The 27,143-nt window shown below is 41.4% G+C and overlaps 1 protein-coding gene across 1 annotated transcript in view; it reads right to left on the bottom strand.

The window, feature by feature from the left end:
• The window catches only part of LOC100774646 (rho GTPase-activating protein 18), a 142,520-nt gene that overhangs the window by 55,722 nt on the left and 59,655 nt on the right, over positions 1–27,143 (bottom strand). Inside the window, exons 2-4 of the mRNA XM_027402874.2 lie at positions 8,796–8,995; positions 5,340–5,575; positions 808–871 (exon numbers count right to left, since the gene is read on the bottom strand). Coding sequence (XP_027258675.1) covers positions 808–871; positions 5,340–5,575; positions 8,796–8,995 — 500 coding nt within the window. The remainder of the gene's footprint in view (positions 1–807; positions 872–5,339; positions 5,576–8,795; positions 8,996–27,143) is intronic.

The following is a 27,143-nucleotide window of genomic DNA, read 5'->3' as shown; positions in this document are numbered from 1 at the left end:
CCATACACCCTTGTCCTAATGAGTGATTTCTAGAGGAAGCCTGGAAATGCGTCCCAGCCCTCTAGTTTATCTGACAGCCACTCCCTGACTCTGCTACTTCGAAGCCCAAGGCAACACTACCATGCACAGACGCCTCAGTCACTAAGGCTTGAGAACATAATAAACACCCAGTTCATCTATGTCAGTGTTTCTTAAGTAACTAGAGGATTAATGTTTTTAAGCTTCAATCTAGGACCGTAGCTATGGACATTAACCTTTTTGTTGGTGATGCTTAATAGAATCTTCCCATTCATTTTCTTCTAGACACTGAATTTCTAACGCATCCCTGAAATAAATGCTTATTGTGAAAATGCATGAGAAAGAGAATTATAATCAATTTTAAAAGAAATCTTTTTTTCTTAAAGGTTTTTCCAAAATTCCTGAAAATGAAACCATTTATTGATTTGGAGCTTATGATTCATGAGCAAGACACTAACTCCAAGTCTAACCCTGAGTTCTCTCATCTGTAAAACACATTGAGAGCAGTACCTTCCAGGTAGAATTCTTAATTGCTGTGAATGAAGCAATGCACACTATTTTGGATATGATAAAAAGTCAGGAAGATGTATATATAATTTGGATCAGATGGAAATACACATAAAAATGATAAAGGGACAACCATATGCTCAGAACCATGCATTTATCGATGTTGACCTTACACTGGCATTTTAATAGGAGTTGCTTAGTAGAATGGAGGCAATGTGTTAGAGTTACAGCTGTTTACTAGAGTAATTAAAGGGGCCAATCAAGAGCATAGGTCCCACATACCATCTTTTCCTTGGCATTTGTTTTCCTTCGTTCTGGCTGACGGTGATTCTGAGCCACCTGGAGACTAAACACAGAGAAGGAGCCACTTAGTCCTTCCAACTCATAACTAGAGAAAATGCTGTCGTAAATAACCCCATTATAACCTTCAGAGAACAAGAAATGTACTCAGACTCATACAAGTCACAGTGAGGGAACAAAGTGCCACGGTTATAATCGATAGACAATCATCCAGCAAGTGTGCGATTCCTCATAACAGTGAGACATATACCAAGCACAATTGGGAACACTGAAGTTATCAAGAATGTCCCTGTCCTCTGAAACAGCACTATCTAGATGAAGGGGAAATGTGAGCAACATCCAGTGATAAATGGCTGTGTGTGGTTTACTCACACCATGACATAGTATTCAGCAACAATAATAAAAGAAAATAAAGTCCAAAATCATACTTCAACATGAATAAACTCTGAAAATATTATGCTATATCAAAGGAATAGTCACAAAGAGCCATATATGTTATGATTCCATGTATAGGAAAAAGTCTAGAACAGGCAAATCACACAGACCTAAAGATCCATGTTTGCCTGAGTATTCAGGAGAATATAAGAAGTAATTGCTGATGGATATGAGGTTTTTATGGGGAGCATAATAAAAATGTGTTATAGTTGATTATGATGATAGAGAAATCACTGGATTATACACCTCTTTTGTTACTGGTTTTAAAACATTTTTATAAACTCACACATGCATGTATTTTGACCATATTCAATACCCCTATGACCTCTTATTCCCTCTCACTCTCATGGGACCCCTTCTTGACCCAAACAAATGCCCTCCTACTTTTGTGTCTTTTGGGTGGGGGGTGACCTACAAAGTTTTATTAGGGTCTCTTGCATAAGCATGGATGCAGACTTATTTACTGGACCAAGGGCTGCTTACCGGTAACTACAGCAGTGAAGTAAATGACTCCATATATTTTTCTTGGTTGTTGATACAGTTTTTCACTCTGTCACCAGGCCAGCATCACACAAAACAATCATCTCAGATTGAGTGTTAGCTTTAATCAGGTGATCATACAATATGTGAATTTCATCTCAACAGTTCCATCATCCAACAAAAGCACTAGCTCACACAGGTGAAGTAAAAGTCCTTAATAATAAAGAAGCATCCAGCCTGGTGGTGGCTCATGCCTGGGATTCCAGCACTCTGGAGACTTCGGTAGTCAGATTCTTGTGAGTTTGAGACCAGGTTCAGTGATATAATGTGCTCAAGGCTAGGATGGACTTTGGAGTGAGACCTTGTCAACAGATAGATGATAGATAGATAGATAGATAGATAGATAGATAGATAGATAGATAGATGTATAGATAGATAGGTGGATAGATGGCAATCTTAAAGTTGAGATAGCTCAAGGACTAATACATGTGTCATACAAGCATGAAGCCTTAAGTCTACACCTCAACATTCATGTGAATACCTGGACGGGCATCTGGTAGGGACAGGTGGATTCCTAAAGCTTTCTGGCCAGCCACTGTAGCTAAATTGGCTAGCATTGGGTTCACTGAAGGAGCCTACCTCAAGAACAACAAAAAAAAGTATGGTGAAGAGTTACTGGGGAAGACACTCAATGTTGACCTCTGACCTCCCTACACGTGTGCACATACCCTTATGCATTATTATGCACACACAAAGTAAGTAGTTTAAAGAAGAAATGTGAGATAAATTAAAACTAATTGCCACACTGGCAATAGACATGGATATTTTGAAAAGAATTATTTTCTTTCTATTAAGGGATTGGTGTCATGAGCCATGACACCTACCAGAAGGTTCTTCAGGGGTTGATGAACATGGTGAGCCAGGACTGACTCCACCCATGCCTGTAGTCAGACAGCAACTCTTTCTTTCCAGATAGGGCTCTAGGAGGGTTGGGCAAGGGAGTCTCAGCCAACCATGCAAAGAGGCCTATTTGAAGGCATTATTTTTGATAATCACTCTAATGGATTCTATCTCTACATGCAAATATATATATATCCCTCTCAACACAATTAACCACAAAGGACCCTTCTTCCCTTACCCACAGTTTTACAGTTTTACAAAAATCTCCAGGGCTCATGTCAATAAGTCATTAACATATGAGTTAGAGCCCTATAGGACTCAAGACATTGAAAGGTGAAAAAAAGATGCAGAAGTGACACATGGCATGTTCAAAGGTGTACCTTAGTTGACTGTGATACAACATTCTCCTTCCCTCTGCCTATAAGACCACAGAGGATCAGCCTTCCACAGCACAATGAACACAGCCAGGGATTCTAATTTCACATATGGATATACATTTGGAGTATGTGGTCAGACTGTTTTTGTTAGTAATTGAAGATAGGCACACTGATGGATACATTCAGGCATTAAATTTCCTGGTGTCAGCATGAGCTTCATGCTTAAGTATAGACACCAAAAAAAGCTGAATACACTTTTATCCCAGAACAGAGGAGCCACAAACAAAGATGGATGCTTAAGGGATGTGGCATGGAAAATCATCTTCTAAAAGGTGGTGGTATTTCAATTAAAGGTATCCAGCAAAGGAAAACACTTTCTTAATTTGCTTGTGTTATTTCTCTCTTAATGAGACCAGCAGATAATAAAAGCTACCAATTACTTTAGATTCTAAATCACATGGGTTAGACTTTTCCAGAAATTTGCTGAAAAAAAAATGTTTCTTCTAGCATCAAGTAACAACACTATCCTCAAGACTGGCAGGAATCCCACACCATATATTTACTAAGGCTCAGCTTGCTGACCAATCCTGTTTTTCACTTCCTCTGAGTTTTCTAGATGGGCAAGGCCAGAGAAGAAGTGATGCTTTTTAATTAGGAAGGAAATGTCACATTGCATAATACCATCCATTTTTCGATAATGGAAACCAAGTCGATGTCCCAAATAACCACTGACTAGCAAGTAAGCAACTTATACAAGTGCCTGGAGCAATTTGGTGACCCTGAATTCCTGTAAATGGGCTGAGTTTGATCCACAGTTGGTCATACAAGCAGAATAATAGTCTGTCACTGGAAGGACTTTTGCAGAAAACAAAATGATTGCAAAAAGTAAAGGGTCTCTACATAACAACCTAAAAAAATGTCTTAAACATAAGCTCTCCAATTCTACTTTTTATGAAGAATCATGAAAATTTTATTGCCCTTTGCTTATACTATAAATGGATTCTCAAATCCAGACTGCTTAGCATAAGAGTCATGTTTGGAAGTGGAAATACAGTAGGAGAGAGAGACCACTTTAAAGTCAGACAAGATTGGGTTTAGCATCTACGGGACATTGAGCAAGTTACTTAAAGTCTATGAACCTGAGCCATAGGATGGAAATGATAACACCTCACTCATAGACAGCTGTGTGGATTCAATGAGATAAAGCAGGTGAAGCAGTTAGCTCAGTAGCTGTGGCAGCAATTGCTGCTGCTAATGTTGTCATTAGAACCATTACTCAAGAATCCTTTTGTTACCCTCCCAATGACTTCACTGAATTTTCTAAACCAGAGCTGATGGGGCCAGAAGGCAAATTTTCTGTGCTCCTAAAAACACCATTTAGTTCAGCTGATTTTTCCCTGTTGGGAGCAAGACTTCGTAAGTACGATCATTTCAATTCAATACAAAGCAACGAATGACCTATCAACCAGTCATTCTGCACAGCACCGTTCAGAGCCACACAGATCTACTACTTCTTCCCTCTCCCTAAAATCTCTTCATTTACCAGTCTTCTGTTTCCACCTGAATCCAGCATATTCCACACAAACACTAACCATCTGGGTTTGTGTTAACTCAAATCTATAGGTCATGCTAGGTGCCTAGAGTTCGACACAAAGAGGAGAGTCCGTCACATCTCAAGGTGCCAACTTCATTCCTAGTTCATGCGCCATGGTTTCCTCACACTCCACTTGCACTCATCCTTGAGGGGGTTGAAAATTCAAAGCTTTCTTCTAACAATAATAGATAAGGAGCATGCGGTGGTGGTTCACGCCTTTATTTCAGCACTCAGGAGGCAGAGGGATCTCTGAGTTAGAGGCCAGCTTGGTCTACAGAATGAGTTCCGGGACAACCAGGGTTACACAGAGAAACACTGTCTTGAAAAACAAAAACAAACAAACAAAAAGATGAGGAATAACCCCCCCATCTCACCCTCCCACCCCGCCTCCAACTTCTCTATCACAAACAAGTGGCAGGCAGGCAGTGTAGAAGGCCTTCACCACTCTGTCACACCCAGAGGTGTGACAGGCACATTTTAATGCTCCCAGGACTCCATCCCACCTAGCAGAGGATTATCACACTGAATTTGAACTTGCTTATTTGTCTCACTGGGGTAACTTCTAAATCGGCCAAACTGAAGACTATTGACTCACTGCCAATACAGTGTTTGGACACTGGGTAGAGAATAGGTGCTTATTGAGTTTGAAATGATCTGAAAGAAACTGGATTGGTCCAGAAGAGTCTAAGCATTTCATCCTTTGCCTTCATATCAGTAAGGAATCTTACTTTTTCTTGTGCTTCTCTCTGTTGAGCAAATATGTCTCTGACGTCAGGAATGTGGTGCTGTTTGTTTTTCTTCCTCAAGGTCTGGGAGACCGTTTCTACCCGTTTCTGAACGGCTGCCGCTTGAGTCCGGGTCAGTGTGGCTAAAAACGCAATGCTTTCTTGGGGGTCATCAGGAGATTCTCCAAAGAGATTGGACAAGCCAGCCTCCTTGAGCCACTCTTCTTCCAGCTCTCCCTCTAAAAGAGTTTTGAAAAGGAAAAAGATCATTTTGAAATCACAAAGTATAAAAATGTTCATGTTTGTAGACACCCAGAAACCCTGACTGAAATGTTCTTATTATAACTGTGCCGGTATCTGAAACTTGGACAACTGCCATCCACTCTGGCCATAGAGATAGCAAATTTTGGGTCAATTTCATATATACTTAATTAAAAAATTTTAAATTGCTTCACATGTAATTAACCTCCACCACTTTCTGCATATTAACTAAGGAGGGTGGTACAGTGCTCCTTCTTAGAGGCAAGCGAGCCATAAAGAGATAACTTGCTCCAGCGCGTGGCACAAGAAGTTGGTGCTGAGAGCCCACATGCAGGCGTAGTTTCTTGGCTTAAATTCAAGGCTATCTGGGAGTCCAACACTACTCTCAAAAAGGGTTTGTTTTCTCAGTTCTCTGTAGCTGAGGAGGCACATGGTAAGGTATGGGGGGGAGGAATATCTGGGCATTGGGGAACTATTCAATTTCAAGTTCAATTTTCTACTTTTTTTCTCAAAAGAGTACATCAGATAATATAGATAGTATTTTTAAAAGCACATTACTTTCAGTAACAACAATGACAAAAAGTTTGTATGAAAACGAATTAGATGACTGATCAATTGGAAACACAGAAAGTAGGAATTCGGCTGTAGTTCCTTCTACATCTGTGGTCACTGCATCTGAATATCCAACTAATCTGGATTGCTAAAAAGCAAATGAGTCTAAACTGAACATAGGTATGAACAATTTTCTCCTTTTCTACTTCTGACCCCACCCCACCCCACTGTCTAGGCAGAGTTTCTATGTGTAGCCCTAGCAGTCCTGGAACAAGTTCTGTAGACCAGGTTGGCCTTGAACTCACAGAGATCCACCTGCCCAGTGGACATAAGTACACAGGAGTATGTAAATATATTTACAAAAATTCTATGCCTTTATAAAAGACATTTCAGTGTCTATCTGTGGATTTTTGGTGTGGTGCAAATCCTGGAACCAATCATTCCTAGACACCAAGGGATACTGTATTTTAAGACCTAATGAAGCTTGTAGAAAAACAGATGGAAAACTAGAATAGAGTCACTTCAAGCACCATGTTTATAGAGAGAAATAAAAAAGTAATGACAGGTCACAAAAGACACAAAAGAGTCTGTCACCCATTTCAGAAGCTTGACAACCATGTCATTTTGAACCAGTCAGCCTGAAGCTAATTCTGCTTTTTCCTCTATAAACTAAATGAGGGCCACCAGAGGTACTTCATGACTAAAGGTCAGGACACTGTGCAAATATTATCATCTGTATCACTAGTGAATGCTTTCTGTCTTTCGACACCACAGCAACTCCTTGAGTGTAGCAATCAAGTGTCAATAGCTCTGGCCACAAGAAAAACAACCAGCCATTGTCATTACTGCTGAATAGATAAGACACACTACAGGTGTATAAAACCAGAGAGCTAGGGGAAGGTGTATTGGGCTTGACATATCATGACAAGGAAAACAAGATGATTATAACCATTAGTACATTAAAAATAGAAGAAAAACTCGAACTATTTAAAATCAAAATGGGTGTCTCACACCTTTAATCTCAGCACAAGAGGCAGAGACAGATGGATCTCTGGGAGTGGGAGGCCAGGGTGGTCTATATAGTGAGTTCCAGGGCAGCCAGGGATAATAATAATAAAATAATAATAAATAATAATACCACCTAGAAAAATATGAGTCTTTAGAATTATGCCCATTGTTCTGCCTCATCTGTGAATTCAATTTAACTTTGGACATTTCTCAAATAGCCACAGGCACATTCCTACACCTAAGACTTAAATGTGGTTTTCCCTAGCATATTGTTTCCTACCAAGTGACTGGTGAGTTACTTGTGTCTTGAAACACAGACTGAAAGATGGAATTTTTTAATTATTACAAATAAGAGAGGTTTTGGTCATAATGTATTTAGAAAAGAATGGGAGAGAAATAAATGAGAAATCAGATTAGGTGACTGCGACTTTCTTTTATCAATCTGAAATATATTAAATTGAGAAAAGTCCCCAAACCTGGTACAGTGACAAACACCTATGATCTCAGCTCTTAGAAGACTGATGCAGAAGAATTACAAGTTTAAGATAATCCTGGTCTACATAGTGAGACCCTATTCAAGAAGAGCACTGAAGTCAGGCCCCACACTACTATTGGTCAGTATTTTTAAAACAACATTGTAGCAATGTTACTTAACTGAGTAGTTCAATAGACACTAAGTTAAGGATGTCTGTACTACTGGATCACAGAACTGATTGTGATTTTATCTTTTTAGCATTTATATATCCACTGGTATACCAAAATATACATACAAGATTATGGATAGCATAGAAAGAAAGTCACAGTTTTAATGACAAAATCTGACATCACAAATATGGTGACTTCTTTAATTATGAAATATTAAAGGAATTCAAAAAATTAAGAAAAATATTTTAAAAGTGAAGTATTGCATGTTTTCTCCAGAATACCAAGTATAATCGTGAATTGTATATAAAATACTAATGTAAGAAAAAAAAAGTGTTAAATACTGGAAAGAAGCAACTAAGTGAGCTGAAATGCTAATGCTGTCTTCTACCACCCAAATTTGAACCCTTCCATTGGCAAGCATGCTGTGTTGCTTTCAATCTAGATGCTGTGCTGATTGATACAGGACCAGCTCTACTAGAGGTCTAAAACCCAACCACATGAGTTGCTCATGTACATGTGCAATGTAGAAATGTATTATCTAGAAACAAGGTGAATACCCTCAAATGCTCAAAAGATGACCATATATGGGAAAATAGAATGAACTTATTTGTTCTTCAAAGCAGAAAGAACTACACCAGCTAAGTCTAAGTTAGAAGGAAACAGACTGCAAACCAAACATAGTTCTAACAAACCCAGCTACTTAACAAATGGAAAAACAGAATCCCTGCAAAGTGGGGAGCTTGCCATCACCATCCACACTTCTTGGAGACCAAATAGCCATGATGCTAGTATGTTATGGAAGGAATTATAAGTCAGTATGGGTGACTTTAAACAGCAAGTCTAAACTCATTGAATCTCTAACAGAATGCTTAGCCATCATTGTAAAGTAAGTTTACTCACAATACTTATACCTGGTATCTGGACTTATATCTCTTGGAGTCTAAACATCCATTTTCTACTAATATATACACGTTTTGTTCACTTAGTCATTACCATCAGGCTCTTTGACAACAACGGCCTCTTGACTTTCTTGGCGATTTTCATTAGACCTCTTGATGTTTTCTAGTTCCGTCCAATAGTCTTCCATCAAAACGTCATCCAAAGAATCCTGGGAACTTGATCGATTAAAGGGAGGCCTCTCTGTAACTTTGGTGGAGTTTTCTTGGATTATGGTGTACTGGCCATATCTGGGACTAAAATATAGAACAAACATGGTTCATTGTATTGTGAGAAACTAGCACCATTGCCAAAACACCACAACACTGAACTGGGAAACCTGGAAACTACTTGAGTTCACCCTTGTTTCGCTAACTCAGGTGTATTGTGGTCAGTAACATGAAAAGGGAAACAGTTTGATGATTCATCTGAGTTTTAGGTTGTACAGAGAAGAATGAGAAACAGTAAGAAGGAACCATTAACTTACCCTTTCACGTACATTCATCGAAACCTGAAAATTCATATTTAGAAAGCAATAGAGTGAACCTAAATTATTGGCTATTCACAAATAAATTGGGAACAAATCTTATATAATGCACAATTTTATCAAATACATGTATATACCAAACTCAATCAATGTATAGCCAATCACTCCCACCAGTGAACAAAGTGAATTTCAATTTCTATCTTATTTTTGATGCTGAAATATCATCAAAAGTTAATTTGTGGAATTTTCTGTTCTACTCTACTGAGGAAAGCACTTTTAAAACTTATAAATGGATTTGTGACTTATGCATTAATTTCTAACATGGCTAAACACTCATTTACTGGAAATTCTGAATAACTTGAGATTGCCTCAGATATTTCCTGTTATTTATGGAGAAAAAGATAAACTGAATGAGACTTATTTTTATTACCTTTATTTATTATGGGCAGGAGATGGCTCATGCGTCATGGAGAGTTGTGTGAAAGTCAGAGGACAGCTTGGGAGAATCAGTTCTCTCTTTCCACGTTGTAGATCCCAGGAAGTGAACTCTGGTCAGAGGCTTGGCAGCAAGTGCCTTTACCCGCTGACTGCCTTATCAACCCTCGAATGAATTTTTATGACTTCAAGAAAACTAGTTTTCATGATACTCACATCCCACCTACTTCTGAAATTGAATTATGAGACTATGCAGTAAAAACCCTATATAAAATAGAAATTTTATTTATTATTTACGAATAGAAAGAAAACAGCACTTAAGTACCTCGAAGAGGGACATTTTCATCTCTGCTGTCTTTGCTTTATATAAAATATTTTTCTTTTTAAAGAGTACAATTTGAATGGGGATAATAATTGGTAGAAGAGTTATACTAATTTCAAATTTTTTTTTATCTCCCAAAGACTACTAAGAAGCAATACTTGCTAGACCAGTTTTAATTCCTGTACATATTGAAAATAAAGAAAAAGATAATATAAAATTTAATATTCTACAAGTGATATTCTCATATTTAAACTGGTCTTTCTGGTATTTAAAAGAGTAGGATCTTAACAAATGGTTTGGTAAAACAAGAAAAGGCAAAGAACTCGTGAAGGAATGGAGCAAAACTGAGCACTTAGCTGTGATGGGCTACTAGGCAAGTTTTATTCATTCAGGCCAGTTGTTTAGATCTTAATTAAGTCCTTGATTAATGTTGCTTGTGAGAATCAAAAGAAACATCACTAAAATCTCTCCTTGGTGTAGGGTATGGTACCCTACACCCTAGTACTCTCAATACTTAATACTAAGCCAGGAGGATTGCATATTCAGGGCTGCCTTGGGTCACAGAGTGAGATTCTCTACCCCACAAATAATACCTATTTTCCCATCAGCAACCTTGGAGTGATGGCGGATGGACTTCGGGAGCAGGGTTAACAACAGGAAGTGGACAGAATGCTTATGTATCTCTTTCATCTAGTCTCCATCGTCCATTGTCGGCCTCCTCCATCCTTAACTCAAGGCTATTCCTCCCTTCCAGCCCCACTCATCCTGGTTTTGTCACTGTATGTGTAACTTCCAAGCCAGGTGACTGGCCCTGTTAGCACTGTATAGTCACAATGGTCACTGTAGAATTTCCAGTCTTGATTTGTAAGCCATTCATAAAAAGTCAGTTCCTCATAATTGTTTCCATTTCCAGGGTCAGAAGATTCATTCACCTGTGTGTGGTCTGCCTCCTTACTCAGCCTGTCTGGATAGCCAAAGCGGAGTCACTGTGTTCCCCACACATTTTTGCTGTGGTTTCTTTCATGTTAACTATGCAGGCATCAAGCCTTTGCTTTTGTTTTCTCCCTCATTAGAGTATAAAATTGGCTTCCATTTTCTTCCTTTCTACCTCTAGCTCTATGGCCCCTGTTGAAGACCACAATGAGTCCTGTGAACTGTGAGAAGTATAATAACTAATAACACCAAATAATTTGGTTTATCTGCACACAGTAAAGTAGAGCAGCTGAATAGAAGAACATTAAGCCTTTCAGTCCTGCAGGAATGTGTTTATTCTGGCAAGAAATTCCCAGTAAATTTCCATTAAGATAGCATGTGCAGAAAAATTTGAGGGCACGGAGTTACAGCCTAGTTACATAAACAGATCTTCTCTGTCAAGCCCTGCCTTCAAAACATGCACACAGCACCCATCTTATACCTCAGTGCTGATGACATGACTCAATAGTGTGACTTTGCTAGGGTTTGGGTGCTGAATCTACTCGTGATAACTTGAAAAATGACTAAATCATGGGCCTTTTCCACTTTTTTTTCTTTTTCTTTTACTTTTGTATCACTGGTAAGTATTCTTGGACCATATTTTCCGTTTTAAATATTAGGGTGAAGAATGGGAAGCAGCAAATGTTCAGTAATAAACTAGTGTTTGGTGAATTCTGTCAACCTAGTTTTTATTTTCTTTTAATCCAAACATTTCAAGTGAGGTCAGTTTAGTATGCTCTACCACTGCTTTTCCTTTGCAAACGTCCGTAACTTTTATACTTCAGGCAAGCAAGAGATAAAAATCTAGAACCTTCCTAAAACTGCCCTGGTAAGTGGCCAGCTACCCGATTTCCTCCTTTTGATTTTGAAGACTATGTCTTTTTTATTAACACTCATTCTGAAAATTGAGTTCAGAATCCTAAAGCACCATCTGCCCCGTGTAATGAAGTAGAGCTGAAAGAGAATTCATTTCCACACCATCTCAGCCAGCACATGGTGCTAAAATCAAGGAAACAGAGACTATACCACAGGTAGCTAGCAACTGCCCCTCAGGACCTGCTGTCAAATCACTATCCAAGTTCTTCTCTCTCCCTCCAGCAGCCTCTGTGCTGGTCATCCGAGAGCTAGGCTTCAAGCAGTCCTGCATCTCTCAACTGCAGCAACTATAACAACCAAACTGAAAATGCTTCTCTCAGAGAAGTTGTCTGCCAGTTGCTCCCAGCCTTGCTCTGCATACATCATGCCCTTTCTAATACACATGTTGTCCCTTTGCCTTTTTGCATGGCCACCAAAACCACCAAGAAACACATACTTCATCGACTCTTAAGGGCCTTCCTGGAATGTTATTTTTTCCACCTTGCTACCATGTCTTCTAAGCTTATAAAGATAATTGGACCTTTATTTTACTGTATTTTTCCCAGGTATAACTTAATCTCATTTTGCTATAATAATTTTTCCAGCTGCCAGAACATTTAAAAGATATCCATACTCTTCATGGTGTTAGAGATGCCTGCTTTGCTTACATTTTTGTTCTTTTTGAGATAAGAGTCTTGGGATGTAGCCCTGACTGGCCTTATACTCACTCTGAAGACCACACTGTCCTTGAACTTGCCATCAATCCTCTGGCCTCCCAAGTGCTGAGATTCCAGGCATGTGCCACCACACCCAGTCTGTTATTTCTTTTGTCAAAACAAAACTGACTGGACAATTTATACTCTACAAGGAGTTAAGGCTGCCATTTGTGGTATCAAGGTTGACTGATTGATGACTCGGCCTAGTGTCAATTCGATCAGTAAAGATGTGGGCACACCGGTACCACTTGCTTCTTCCTCTGCCTTACTCCATTATCTTTGGTAAGTCACTTAGCTCTCCTCAATTTTCCTACCTATAAAACAGAAAGCTACCAATAGCACTGGGGACTCAGCAAGTACACCATGGTAAATAAGTTAACTAGTAGGTCCTATATTTATCTCTTACCACCTGAAACAAACAAAAGGCAACAAGAAAACAAAACCCCTACAATCTCAAGTCCTACCAGACTGCCTCATGCATAGTCTTGAGAAGGTCATAGCCATGAATGTCCTTCTCGATGCTTGTACCAATAACTACACACAACTCCCTCTCTTGTGTTTTAATAAAGATACTTGTGCTCTCTTCCAAGGCTCAAAGGAATCACTTATCCTCTAGAACAATTCTCTAACAAGGATGCCAGAGCCCCCTTTACATAGTTAAAAAGGCTTTAAGAAAGCTTTCCCTTGTGTGCATTTTATCTATTATTATTAGGTATTAAAAGTGAAAAAAGTAAGTACTATTCATTTACTAAGAACCTAAGTTGTTTTTTTGTTTGGTTTTCTTTGGTTTTTCGTGACAGGGTTTCTCTGTGGCTTTGGAGGCTGTCCTGGAAGGCTGTCATAGCTCTTGTAGACCAGGCTGGTCTCGAACTCACAGAGATCCACCTGCCTCTGCCTCCCAAGTGCTGGAATTAAAGGCATGCACCACCACTGCCGGTGAACCTAAGTATTTGGAAGAAGAGGAAGGAAGAAGAGGAGGAAGTAGAGGAGGAAGAAGAAAGCTACAACCCTCCAAAGCAAACCAAAGAACAAAAATTGATATGATACTCCTTGACCCCATGCCATGAGGCTGGGAGGGGCAGAACTCAATGAATTGCACCCCGGGCTTTCTAGCCCAGGAGAGGACTCCCACCAATACCTCTGTACCAAACTGAAGTCCACCTGTAGCTTAGGGCACTACTATGTTCTCTTTATGATGAGGAAGCATGGTTCTGTCCAGGGTCTAAGCGGGACAAGGAGACACACACACGGGTCAGGGGCAGTCTGCCCTGGGATTGGAGAAGAAAACACTGGCCTACCCGGCACCTTATGGTGCCAGGAAGATGGATACTACTATTGTGAGCAAATATATGGTGTGGTACGGGAGAGAGAGAGACTCAGAATGGTTCATGTCCTGTGGACAAAGGCATATCTGAAGAGGTGAAAGAGGTGAGGAGTGGGCTGAGGTGGGTGGCTTGATTGCCACCCAAGGCCATCTTGATATCTGGACCAGGGCCACTGCTGGGGCCCATGTCTGGGTTCATGACTCTGATGCAGACATGGTCACTGTTGATGACTATAGCTCCTGATGCCAAAGGCAGAAAAGATAGGGTTATATTGAAACAGCCCTGCTCCTCACTGGCTGAAACACGAGGGAGAACTGGTCCTGCCCATCACCAGCTAAAGCACTCAGGAAAAAGGAGCCTACATCTCACCTGGGCATCACAAACATGCCCTATTTGAAGGGGCGTGCTGGAACTAGCCCTGAGGGAGAAAGAATGGGAGAACAGGTCATACTCCTTTCATATGCCATGTGGCATGGGTGAAGGAAAGATGCCTGACTCAGCTTACCCCTCATTCCCCGAAGCAGGTGAGGGACCTGATCCAACCCCTCACCAGCTGCAACACTCAGGGGCCCTATGCCTCCCAGGGGTAGCACAGTAGAGTTAATCCTGTAGATTGGTCACAGGCAAGCCAACTCTGGGGGCATGAGAGACTATTGCCTATCTCTCTGTCTTAGGTGTGATGGTAGGAGCAAGGGAAAAATACTCCTACCCTCCCCTCACACATACCGCCTCCAGCTGGCAAGGGAGCTCACCCTCCCCTTAGCCACAACACTCAGAATGGACCCTGTACCTCATCTGGGTGGCACAGCGGAGCTGATCCTGTTGGTGGAGGTGTGGATGAGCCAGCCCTGAAGTTGTTTGTGAGGGAGAGCTGTCCCCACTACTCATAAGTCATGTAGTGGCATGGGTGGGGGAGATGATGCCTGCAACAGATGAGGGAGGTGACCCACCCCCTTACCAGCTGAAGCAATCAGGAAAGCAGTCCCCATTCCTCACCTGGGCAGCACAGTAGAGCCGGCCCTGCTGGCAGAGGCACAGGTGAGCTGGCCCTGAGCGGGGAAGAGTGGGATTGCTGCCCTTGTCTGCCATGTGGTGGAGAGGGTAAGGGAAAGATGCCCTCCTGCCTCCCTTAACCCTAACACCTGTGGTGGGAGAGGGAGCTGACCCTCCCCCTTACCGGCTGCAGCACTCAGGAAAGTGGGTCCTGCAACCTGTCTGGATAACACATCAGATGGTCCAGGTGTGGGAGAGCCGACCCTGAAGACATGAAAGCAAGAGAAATGACCACACCCCTTGCTCATTGCTGCAAGGGGTAAGCAATGCTAGAGAGCGCACCCTGGTGGTAAGGAGGAGTGCGGGGAGGGGGGTTGGTGGGCTGACCAACCCTGCAACTCCCAGGCTCAGAACCAGGTTCTTCTGAGTTAGCTCACCCCCAACATCCACCCCATCTGTGATCTGCTGGAGTATATGAAGGGACCAGTCCTGCAGACCCAAAGCTGCAGGATCTCCATAACACAGGGCAGCAACAAGATAGCCAAGAGGAGTCCCAGGAGAGCCTAGCATTGACAGTGTAGCAGAAACCAGAGGCCTCAAACCAGACCAATGACTGCAATGAATGCTTGCAAGTAAAGATACATGGATAAAAGGGTTTACTGCTTGACTCACTACGCCACACTACAACTTCCTATTTCTATTTGTTTGTCTTCAATTTTATTTCAGGGTTGGGGGTGTTGCAAGGGCAGAGGGTGGATACAAAGGGATGAGGGAAATGAAGGGATTCCAGATGTATGATATGAAAAACACAAAAAATAAATAAAAAGAAAGTTAAAGGTTGAGATGAGCAGCCCTGTTGTGTTTGTGGAACTGCCTGTAATGCCCAGCTTCCCGGGGGCATCTGTATGCCCACTCTGCTGCTGCAGCCAATCTCTGTATTATCTATGTTATGTTATCACGACAGAATGAGAACCAAAGAAGCAACGAGAATCCTAGTGACACTATGAAAAAGCTTGGATTCCCCCATGTCCCCAAACACTCTCAAAACCGCCACTCTTCCACTTCTCAAATACACCCCTAATGGATCTGAAAGGGGCATCTTATTCTGTGGGCAGCGTTCCAGAAACCCCTACTGAGGGGAGCGGGAATGCTTTCCTGGTGCCTCTTGAGCCACTTCTTTCTTTTGTTTCCATTGAGTTTCGCAGGCTTTCATAAAAAACTGGGATGTATCCCAACAGCATCTTGAGACTATAACTACCATTTCAAAAGCCTCACCCTGCCAATGTCTTTAACCATTCACTCATATCCGTCCCTAATAATGGATGAGCAACTTTCCCCTTTGACAGGGTATTTGACAATATGCATTTACCTCAGTGTCCCTTGGTTATCCAAGGTCTCTTTCTGAAGTCACCAGAAGGCAGATATATTTATAACTATAAGATGTGAACTGGAATGCATGTTTAATAATCTGGTCCAAGTTTTATTCTTTGTACTCTACACCTCCTTAAGGCTTAGAAAACAATACTTCAAAGTACGGGATGGGAATGCTTTTGAATTAAAAGAAAAGTGGAAAGCCATAGGACCTTTCTCCGAAGCAAGGGCTATAATTTTCTCTTCTTTCTTCTGCCCTACAGCATGCAAGGACTCTCTCACATCCTCTTCCCTGACAGATTAACATCTCCTCAATAAAATCCAACCTCCGTAAGCATCCTCCCTAGTGACCTCACCATGCAGTCAGGAAACATTAACCAATGGAGAGGAAAATGAACCAACAACCCTCACTATACCCAGATGGGCTCTCCATCAATTCCTATGATGGTGTAACTTCCAGGATTTCTAGAGAAACTTCGTCTGAGTAAGATCAGATTTACATTGACATCCTGCTTCCTTAACTGGTGGCTGTCACTCCAGAGCTGAGAGCAACTTGGTCCCAATCTGTGTTATGCTCTTTGGGGCTCATTCATTTCTACTATAAAAAAAATCATTTACTAGCCCCCGAAGGTGTCAACAACTCCCTGCTCTATTTTTTCTGCCCTATTAGAGAGTATTTATGTTTCATTCATCTGCCTCTCTCTGAGTTGCACTTTTAAGTTCTCTCATGCACACAAGCACATTAAACACATGTGTAAATCCTTTTTCTGACAATGGGCCAATCTGCCCATTGTCAGTGAATGTCAGAGGACCACTGGGAGGGGGGCAGAGTCCCCCAAGCCTTCAGGTCTGCATGCAATGCTTCAAGTCTGACTCCTTATTTTGTCCCTTTCTTTTTTTTTCTTTTCCAATGTTTTTTTTTTTATTTGAATTAGAAACAAGATTGCTTTACATGTCAAGCCCAGTTCCTCTCCCTTCTCTCCTCCACTACCACCCCCCTCCCAACTAAAACTCTACCTATCACATGTCCTTTCTGCTCCCCAGGGAGAGTGAGGCCTTCCATAGGGTGTCATCAGAGTCTATCATATCCTTTGGGATAGGGTCTAGGCCTACCCCGGTGTGTCTTGGCTCAGGGAGTATTCCTCTATTTGGAATGGGCTTCCAAAGTCCACACCTATGCTAGGGATAAGTACTGAACTACTACAGGAGGTCCCATAGATTTCCGAGGTCTCCTCACTGAGACCCACGTTCATGGTGTCTGGATCAGTCCCATGCTGGTTTCCCAGCTATCAGTCTGGGGACCAAGAGCTCCCCATTGTTCAGGTCAGCTGTTTCTGTGGGTTTCACCAGCCTGGTCTGGACCCCTTTGCTCATCACTCGTCCTTCTCTGCAACTGGATTTCAGTTCAGTTCAGTGATTAGTTGTGGGTGTCTGCTTCTACTTCCACCAGCTGCTGGATGAAGGTTATAGGATGGTGTATAAGTCAGGCTGGCCTCTAACTCACAGAGATCTGCCTGCCCCTGCCTCTGCCTCTGCCTCTGCCTCTGCCTCTGCCCCTGCCCCTGCCCCTGCTCCTGCCTCTGAAGTGCTGGGATTAAAGGAGTACACCAACACTGTCAGGCTCCTCTCATTTCTTTTTCTTTTCTCTGGAGTTGGAGGGACCAAAGAGTATATGCCTGGGGCCTACTCAGTCAAACCTTCATTCCCAACATCTACAACTCAATGTACATGCCCACTGTTTGCATGGTTACCATCGCCTCTCCCAGACAGACTTCCTCATTTTGACCTGAGAGACGGAGTAACCAGACTTTCACTTCTTTCTGACCATGAGTCGCCCTTTCTTCCTCATGGCAAGCCTATAGGCAAGTTCAGTTTATGAGTTCCCCTTTGAGGACAGGTTCAACCTGGCCAGCTAGCTGACTTACTGGTCCCAGCAATATAAGTGACTCTAAAGCAAAACTGGGTTTCAGTCCCATGACCCACTTCATCTTTATTCCTGGGGAATGCCTCAGAATGTTTCTTGATAACTGGGTGGTCCTATAGTGAAAACATTCTGGATGGATGTTACCCTTTAATTGACTCTCTATGGGTTATACATTCTTAATTCACTCTGACTCATCCCTGGGATGTACTCTTCAAAATTAATATAAATTTTGACTTTAGAAACTCATAAAGAAGTGGCTTATTTTCTTTTGCAGGAACATGTAGCCTTTGTACACCAGACAAGCAATACTGGTCCCCTAATGTCATTTTGACAAACACAATACCATTCTATATCTCTGTTATTGCTAAGGGAAGAACTCCAAGATTCCTATATTCAGGTGTTGGTTCATGAGCTTGTCACACAAATTTCTATTATAGGAAAGATCTAGTAAATTCCATACTAGAACTTCTGACAACAGCTTGTCTTCCTTAAACCCAGCCCCAAATAACTTGATGACTCCCCTTCGGATGCATTCAAGTTCCTGATCAACCTAGAGCTCTATCTCTGTGTCACCAACCTCCCATCCACCCTTCTGGTCAGCCTCTACCTTACCTCTTTCTACTCCTCTCATGCCTTTGGCTCCTCCCTTTCTCAACTGCCTCTTCCACTTTCCCAGATGTACTCTTTCCCTCCCACCCTCACTTCTGGACTTCTTTTAGGAACTCAGGGAACAATTAGACACCATACTCATTCCACAGAAAACCATTCTCCACTTTGTGATATGGTTGGTGGGGGAAACTTGGCACCATCTGGATCCATGTCCTTTTCTCTGTGTCCGACGTGTCTCAAATCTTGTTCAAACTCATGTTAACTAGACAAGGTGTCCACCTTCATCAAGAGGTCTGTGACCTGTGACCTCACCTGGCATGACATTTTTATCATTCTGACCCACCTGCTGTACCCTTAAGGTAGAATCTGAATTTGGCCTTTAGCAGGTTTATAAGTTCATCCAGGCACAGCCAGGCCAGACACCATTGTAGTTAGTAGCCAGATACAGAACCATGCTGGTCATAACAGGCCAGAGATACAGAAGATAGTAGAAGAAGGGCCTGCCAGAACTACATGACTGTCTGTCGCTTAGAAGGAATAAAAAAGCCTGTTATCAAAGATGTTAGCTTATAACAAATTACAAGGACTTTAAGAAAACCATCCCCCAGGATCAAAAAACACCCCAAATCTGACTGGCCTAGTTCTTATCAAGTCCTACTCATGTCTCCACTTGCTGTCAGTCAAGCTACAAGGCCCACCCCTCTGATCCCCTTGGACTTCTCTTTTTTCCTTTTCTGGTAAGGGCAGGTAAAACCCATGCTCAAACACCATTAGACCTGAATGGAGAGCCAAGAACCTTTCTCTCCTTTCTACACTTAACCACATACTTTTATAAGACTAGCTCATCCCTTTCCTTCTCTTCCTATCCTAAAAGAGCCAACTCAGAGGGCAATCATCTTAAACCCTTTCCTTCTAAGAGAATTCGGAAGCTGTTGCTCAGCTAGCATCATCATTTCTCTCAAGTTATGTCCTGTTTACACGCACTTCCTGCAGCGTCACTGGGTACCTGTGCTGGGCCTAGGATTTTTTCTCATCTTCACAATTGCTATCCTCACCTGTCTTCCGGAAATCACCTTATGCTATCCCTTTTAACCATTGTGACTTTTGGTTCCCCCTCTACCCCTATTTGTAAATTGACATTTCAGTTTACAAATGTCCCAATTACCTGGTCCCAAATAACTGACTCAGAGGCTGAGTATGAATTACAAATGCTTGGTTAATAGCTCAGGCTTGTTACTACCTAACTATTACACTTAAACTAACTATATTTCTATTTATGCTTTGGTTCATGGCTGTTACCTCATTTTTTATATGTCCTGCAAGTTCTGCTGCTGGCTGGCATCTCTCCAGACTCTGATCTCCTTCTTCCCATCATTCTCAGTTTGGCTTTCCATCTAACTTCCTGCCCACCTACCATCCTGTTAGCTTTTTTATTAACCAATGAGTTATACATATACATAGTGTAGAAAAGAATTGTTCTGTAGCACCTATTCCCACACCTTATAACCAACTCTTCTCCTATTACCCTTTTTCACAATCTCAATCAATACAACTCAGTCAACCTTTACCAACACACATTCCTGGCTCCTCTAGCATGCTGTTCAAGCCCTTTCTGCCTTATTCTTCTAAACAACCAGGACCCCCTGATATACCGACTCAGCCCCAAAGTGACTCCAGAAGACAAATATCTACACTTTGTTAATGATTTCACACTGCTGATCTGCCAGGGAATGAAACATAGGGGCAAAAGGCCCTAAACTAAAGGTAAATCCAGCCGGGCAGTGGTGGTGCACGCCTTTAAAAATCCCAGCACTCGGGAGGCAGAGGCAGGCAGATCTCGAGACCATCCCGGTCTAGAAGAGCAAGTTCCAGGACAGCCTCCAAAGCCACAGAGAAACCCTGTCTCAAAAAGCCAAAAAACAAAAACAAAAGCTAAATCCTCCCACATTAACAGCTTGGCCATAACTACTTGGCTTCAGAACCCAATAACTTAAAGTGTCACGTATAAATATCTAGAGCCTAAAGATTCTGTGGTGCGTTACCTAGACAGGCAGTCTTAAGAAAAGTAACTAGCAGTAAAATTTATTACTTGAACAAGATAGTGAGATGCCTACCTATATCTATTTAGATCTGGCCCTTGTCCATATTATTATCCATACATGAGATAAGACCAAGTAACTACTCCCTTAACCAGTATTAAAAACAAACAAAAACAACAACAAAAACCAACACCCACTATCTCTTTCAGTGTGTGATTACCTCTCTAGGAATTCACCCTCTACCTCTCTTGTAGCCTGCTTCAATTAATTCTCTCCTTTGTCTTCTCATGTCCTTAGTAAATTCTTATGCCACCAACCTTCCAGATACCATTTGACATGGCACAAACATTTTCTAGTACACTTTCTAAAATACAGTTGGTGTCATGCTGGAGCCATGACTTCAAATATAACCCATGATAAACAAACAAAACTCTGTTTCACAAACATTTTTAAAAAAATTTCAAATTTCACTCTTCTTCACCTGCATTATCTCTGTCTTAAATATAAGAAGGGAGGTTCTAATCAACCGGTCCCTTTCCCTGCAGCAGAGCTGGTAAAGACGTCATCAGTACTACAGTGAATGGCTAAGCTATTAATACCCTGCGATGGCCCTGCCCGTCAGCAGCTGCTCAGTTGGAATGACTGTGAAGAGCTCCAGCCTATGAATGACCCAAGTCATTTACTTTCCTTGGGAAGGAAATGCTGGCCATGGTTTAGCTGAAAGTAGTAATTATTAAGAGTGCCTCTAATGGCCAGGAACAAAGGACCCTGACAATGCCTAAAGGCAGCGAGATACTGGTTAGCAAACAATACCATGGTGCCTCTCCCTACACCCAGGAGACATAACACTCTAGGGAAAAAAGACCCCTCTCTCTGTATCCAGCCTAATTGCCACCCTCTGTAAAGGGCTACTAAGTTAATTTTCACTTTTTCTGTAAACTGCCATCCTTTGTGCAGTGCACAGAGGAGACTGATAGAATCAATTCATTTCTCTCAGATTTTCCTTTATAAGTCACTGAACATCTTCCATGTTGTTTTCTGGTTGTCCCAAGTATCTATCACTTGTAGCAGATAGCAAACAACAGAAAATGAAGGGATGGGAGAGGAGGAAAAGAGTCTTGATATGTATCCCAGGCTACCCCCGAACTCAGAATCACTCTACCTCGGCCTTCTGAGCACTCATGAGGACTACAGGTGTGCTCAACCACATGTGGATTTACACAGAAAATAAATGAGCAAATGGACAGACTATCATCGATTTACACAGCATTTACCTGAACACAATGCAAAAGAAACATGTATTGGCAAAATTCAGAGGTAGTTTTGAATACTTGGCTGTTATCACTTATACACACACACACACACACACACACACACACACACACACACACAAATAAATAAAAAAATAAAAAAGGCTAAGCTGAGCTCATGCCTCTTTGGGATTCTGTAATTGTTGTTCCTTTTGTTTTGCCTTAAAAGCTTTTCATTCTATGTCAAGACCACCACAGGAATAAAGAGACAGGCAAAAACTGCCATGAGGTCTATTAAGAAGTTAGAGAAAACACAAAGAAGGCTTGGGAGCGGTGACTGGGGAACAAGTGGCAGTCATCCACTCCCCTCGTAGGCACAGACACAGGACCCATGACACTGAGGTCACAGGCACAGTTCTTATTTAGAGCAGTATAGTTCCTGGTAGACTTGGCTCCTGTTTATTCTCCAGCTCCCCCAGTTCCTTACAGGTACTGTTTCCTCCTAATGTACAGACATAACAACTAGCCAGATTAGAACAAGGAGCTCTTAATTATCAAGATCATCTTCCTAGAACAAAGATATGTACAGTAGGGCTTGACATAAAAATCCAAGAATCGTGAGATATTGGCTCAAACAATATTAAGTGGAGTTTGCATATCTATTCCACTCATTATGTTGCCATGACTCCAATCTATTGACATCAGGACCCACAAGTCCTTTCTCAGGATTCCTTCCTCTTTTGGTTTTGGCAGCTGTACAGCCACCTGGAAAATAAACACCAGCAGCTGCTTTGCATTCTGTGCAAAACTCCACAGTGTGATCTGCTCTCCAGCTGTCATGACTGAACTTCATTTCTTGGTACTTTTTTTTTTCCCCTGTGGGAGCTGGTATCATCTTGTCCGTGCAGACTTCCTGCAGCCTTTAGTACATCCTGCACTCCGCTAGCCTGCTCAAACTTGTGTTTCTACCTCTCAACTGTTTGTCTCGGAACAAAACTATGTGTTTCTCTTCATCTTAGTCCTCCTAGGTGCAAGCACTATTTGCCATCACAGATACTTGTGAGATTTTCCATTATTATAGGATTCACCCTCTTTCTAAAATAGCAGCTCCTACTTAATTTCCAAAGTTTTTTATTTAGTTGCATAAAACTACGCAGACATTAGAAGCATAAAACCACACAGACATTAGAGACATGAAAAGCAGCCAGTAAAGAAGTGAGAGACATAAGAAATTCTAACATTGACAAAAGCACTGTTCTGTGTCTCTGTGACTCTTCTCCCCAGTGCTCAATTGAAAGTAGGCTTCCTAACAGAAGCATACATGAGGAGCTGCTATGATGCCAGACTGTACCTAACACAAAGTTGCAAGAAAGACATGGTCTGTAGTTTGTAAAACATGCATGCCAATGCTCTATTCTGGTCCCTCAATGTCTATAATAAGAAACTATCCCTTGGATGGCATTCTTCTGAGCTGAGCACCTGTATCAGAGATGGCCATTTAGTCAAGCTCTCCAAATGTTTAGCATGAGGTACATGATGAATGACACCCACGCCAGACGTAGGTAGAATATTCCAGTTCTTCCTGAACTGTATATAATGATTTGACAACTCTCCAGTGTAAGCATCCAAGTCATGACCCCTGAGTCACAGACTCAAGCCCTGTGGTAGCTGCCATACCTTCCACAGTAAGAATTTCACTTCCTCTCTCATGTCACTGTCACTGTTAAACACACTGAACTAATGCCATACTCCAACATTTCTCCAGATTCAGATTAATTTTTTGAGGTTGCCTACATAGTTCCTTGCTATGGTCTAAACAGATGTTTTGCCTCCAAATCCATCCATCAACCTCCTGATAATGAAGGTGATGTAACAGAGGCTATCCTTGTAAAGAAGCACAGGAACCTGCATTGTCTCTTCCACCATCTGAAGACACAAAGAAGGTGGCCAACACACACCACACAACAACACACACACTTGCTGTATAGTCTAGACTGGCCAGGAACTCGGGACCTTCCTGCCTCAGCCTCAGACAGCTGGGATCATAGGTGTAGTCCACCATGTCTGGCCCTGACAGTATCCGGATCTTGGATTTCCCAACATTCAGAACTGTAAGAAAATTCTGCCATATATAAGCCACCCAGTTTAGGGTGTTTAGCGATATCAGTATATGAAGACACCCACCCTTCCTGGAGCCTTTCCTTCCCTGGGTCTCTTTCTCCCAGTCTAACAGGGTTTACCTGAAACCCATTATTGCAACTTTCCTTTTCTGAGAGGGAGCCTTGGCTTCCTCACAATTCTTTGGATCACACTGCTCTTTTCCATACCTGTCTAATGTCTTTAAAGATAGTGACTAGTACTTTATTCAACCTTCCATCCATTTACTTTGACTGCACTTGGAAATTACATTTTATTTATTTATTTATTTATTTATTTATTTATTTATTTATTTATTTGTTGGCTTTTTGAGTCAGGGTTTCTCTGTGTTACAGCTCTGGCTGTCTTGGAACTCACTCTTTAGACCAGGCTGGCCTTGAATTCAGAGATCCACCTGCCTCTGCCTCCTGAGTGCTTGGGACTAAAGGCATGTGCCATAACCACCTGTCAGAAATTATATTTTTCTTCCCTCTTTATTTTTCAAACTTCTGCTCCTGCTTTCACTCTGAGGAAACTATCAAGTTATCACTTTCAGGGCATCTCAAAGAGGAGACTCACCAACAAAGACCAAAGGCCATTCCACCTCCTGACAGTCCCAAACTCAACATCTAAAGCCCCCTCTCACAATTTTTATTACATCTCAAAATGTCAAAGTTCAATTTGTCAACACCTGTTAAACAGGTAAATGAACATCAAGATGAAAAATCCCTTCAAGACTTAGCCACAGGGGGGCAGAGGATGCAGTTGAGTCTGCAGACTGGTTGCTGAGAACACACAAAGCCTTAGGTTTGGTCCTCAACACTGTGTAAAACCAGGCAGGACTGATTGTGCATGACTGCAATCCAAACACCTCAGCAAGTAAAGAGAGGAGGATCAGAAGTTCAAGGTCACCCTCTGCTATTGAGTTTGAGACCAGTCTGAGGCATGTGAGATCTTGTCTAAAAACAAAACAAAACAAACAAGCAAAAAACCTAATAATTAACTTCAAGGTCTGAGATCTAGAAAATAAACATCAGATGTTGGTCAGGAATTTCCACGTGCTGAGTCACAGCAGATCTGTGCATTCTTTCATATTCTGATTCATAGTCTCATACTCATTTTCATTCATGTTCTCTCTCTCCCTCCCTCCCTTTCCCTCGCCCGCCTCCCCTCTCTTTCTACCAGGTATCAAACTCCAGGCCCTAAATTATAATGTTCTGATATCTTATAAGTTTATTTTTTAAAAAGTTGCTATTAACTTACAATATCTTAAATAAATACTAACAAAATACCTGTTGCCAGAACACAAAATTTCAAATGATATTTTAAAATTTGATGTTAAAATAGTACTAAAGACAGACAATAATACTAAATTATGGGCAATGTCTTGTCCTTCAGCAAGGCTTTTATGTGCACACAAACATCAACTGTCTTATGCTCTTCTGAAATGAATATATAAGTAAGTTTAATTTAAAAAAAACAGGCAAAATCTTCTGAACAAGACAAAGGAAATAGACAGCCTTCTTAGTTTTTCCTAATTATTCCCATAGAGTAGAAAAATCATCCTCTATCCCAGGAAAGCTATTAGGATATAAAACCAAGCTTCCAGCAACCAGACAAATACTGAAAGAAAACATTAGAAGTAAAAGGATATTTATATTTGTGTTAGACCAGTGGTTCTCAACCTGTGAGTCCCGGTCCCCTTGAGGGGCTGAACAGTTCTTTCACCAGGGTTGCACATCAGATACCCTGCATATCAGGTAGCAAACAGTAGCAAAATTACAGTTATGAAGTAGGAATGAAAATAACGTTATGGTTGGTGGTCAGCACAACATGAGGAACTGTATTAAAGGGCTGCAGCGTTAGGAAGGTTGAGAACCACTAATGTTCGACTATAAAAAGGGAGAGAGTATATATGGAGTAATGTTGCCCAGTGGTAAAACTGGGCAGCTCAGAACATCAACAACACTGTGACAAATGGCACATGAATAAGAAAGCAGGCTGCATCCAGGGGGCTGCAAACCATAATTTTATTGGTAGTTCCAAATGACCTTCAAATATCATTAATACACAGAAAGGCAAGAGGCATGTTCATAGTTCAAGTGCTAAAGTCAGCTCTACTTGGAAGTAGAGAGGTTGGAGAAATAACTTCCAGCTTAAAAACAAAAAAGAGTAGACAACCTTAAAAACAATCCACCTGTATTTCCTTCAAGGTGTGTTCAGGCAATCAGTCCCAAAGTACACACTGGACTACTTCAAGACAATTTTTCCCTTTGAATGGAGAATGATGAGAAAAAAAAATTCAGATGTCCTAAATTTAATCACAAAACTAGAGGATGAAAGGAAGAGAGACTGTCAAAGATATTAGAACAGCTATAGCAAAAGCAAGTGCCTTACACATTTATGAATCCATTATGTTAAAACTCTTATACAAGTCCATTGGGTACCTGGTACCCCATGTACCACCACATTCTGCTTGCAACTTCAACCATTCCAGAAGCAATGTATACATCTGCTTATGAACTATCTTCTTACCCCAAGGCTTCCCCACTTCCTTATTTAATCCCTCATACCTCTAGCCAATGTAGGTTCAAAACATCAGCTTACACTTTTTGTCCTTTTCCTTATACAAATAGCTTTAGGTCCAGCAAACATTTTTTTTTTTACCTACTACATAGCCTTGTTGCTTGAAAATAAACTATTTTAGCCAAGCCCTGGCCCTTTCTCGGGCTAGAATCTATTAACTGTTCAATAGACCCTTTTATTTGAAGGATACCTCCATCTAGAAAGCTCATTTTAATAATACTACATAAGTCCATTTTTCTTAGCATGCTTTGGATCCTGAGCTAATCCAACAGATGAGAGGACAGGCAGCCTAAAAGATAGATGGAGGATAAAACAACAGCACAGCAAATGAAGATTAATTCCCAATTGAAAAACACAGTCAAGAAATGGGGGAGTGAAGACTTAC

This window comes from Cricetulus griseus, chromosome 2 (genome assembly GCF_003668045.3).
Source record: "Cricetulus griseus strain 17A/GY chromosome 2, alternate assembly CriGri-PICRH-1.0, whole genome shotgun sequence".
NCBI lineage: Eukaryota > Metazoa > Chordata > Mammalia > Rodentia > Cricetidae > Cricetulus > Cricetulus griseus.
This window is presented reverse-complemented; position numbering and strand designations above follow the sequence as displayed.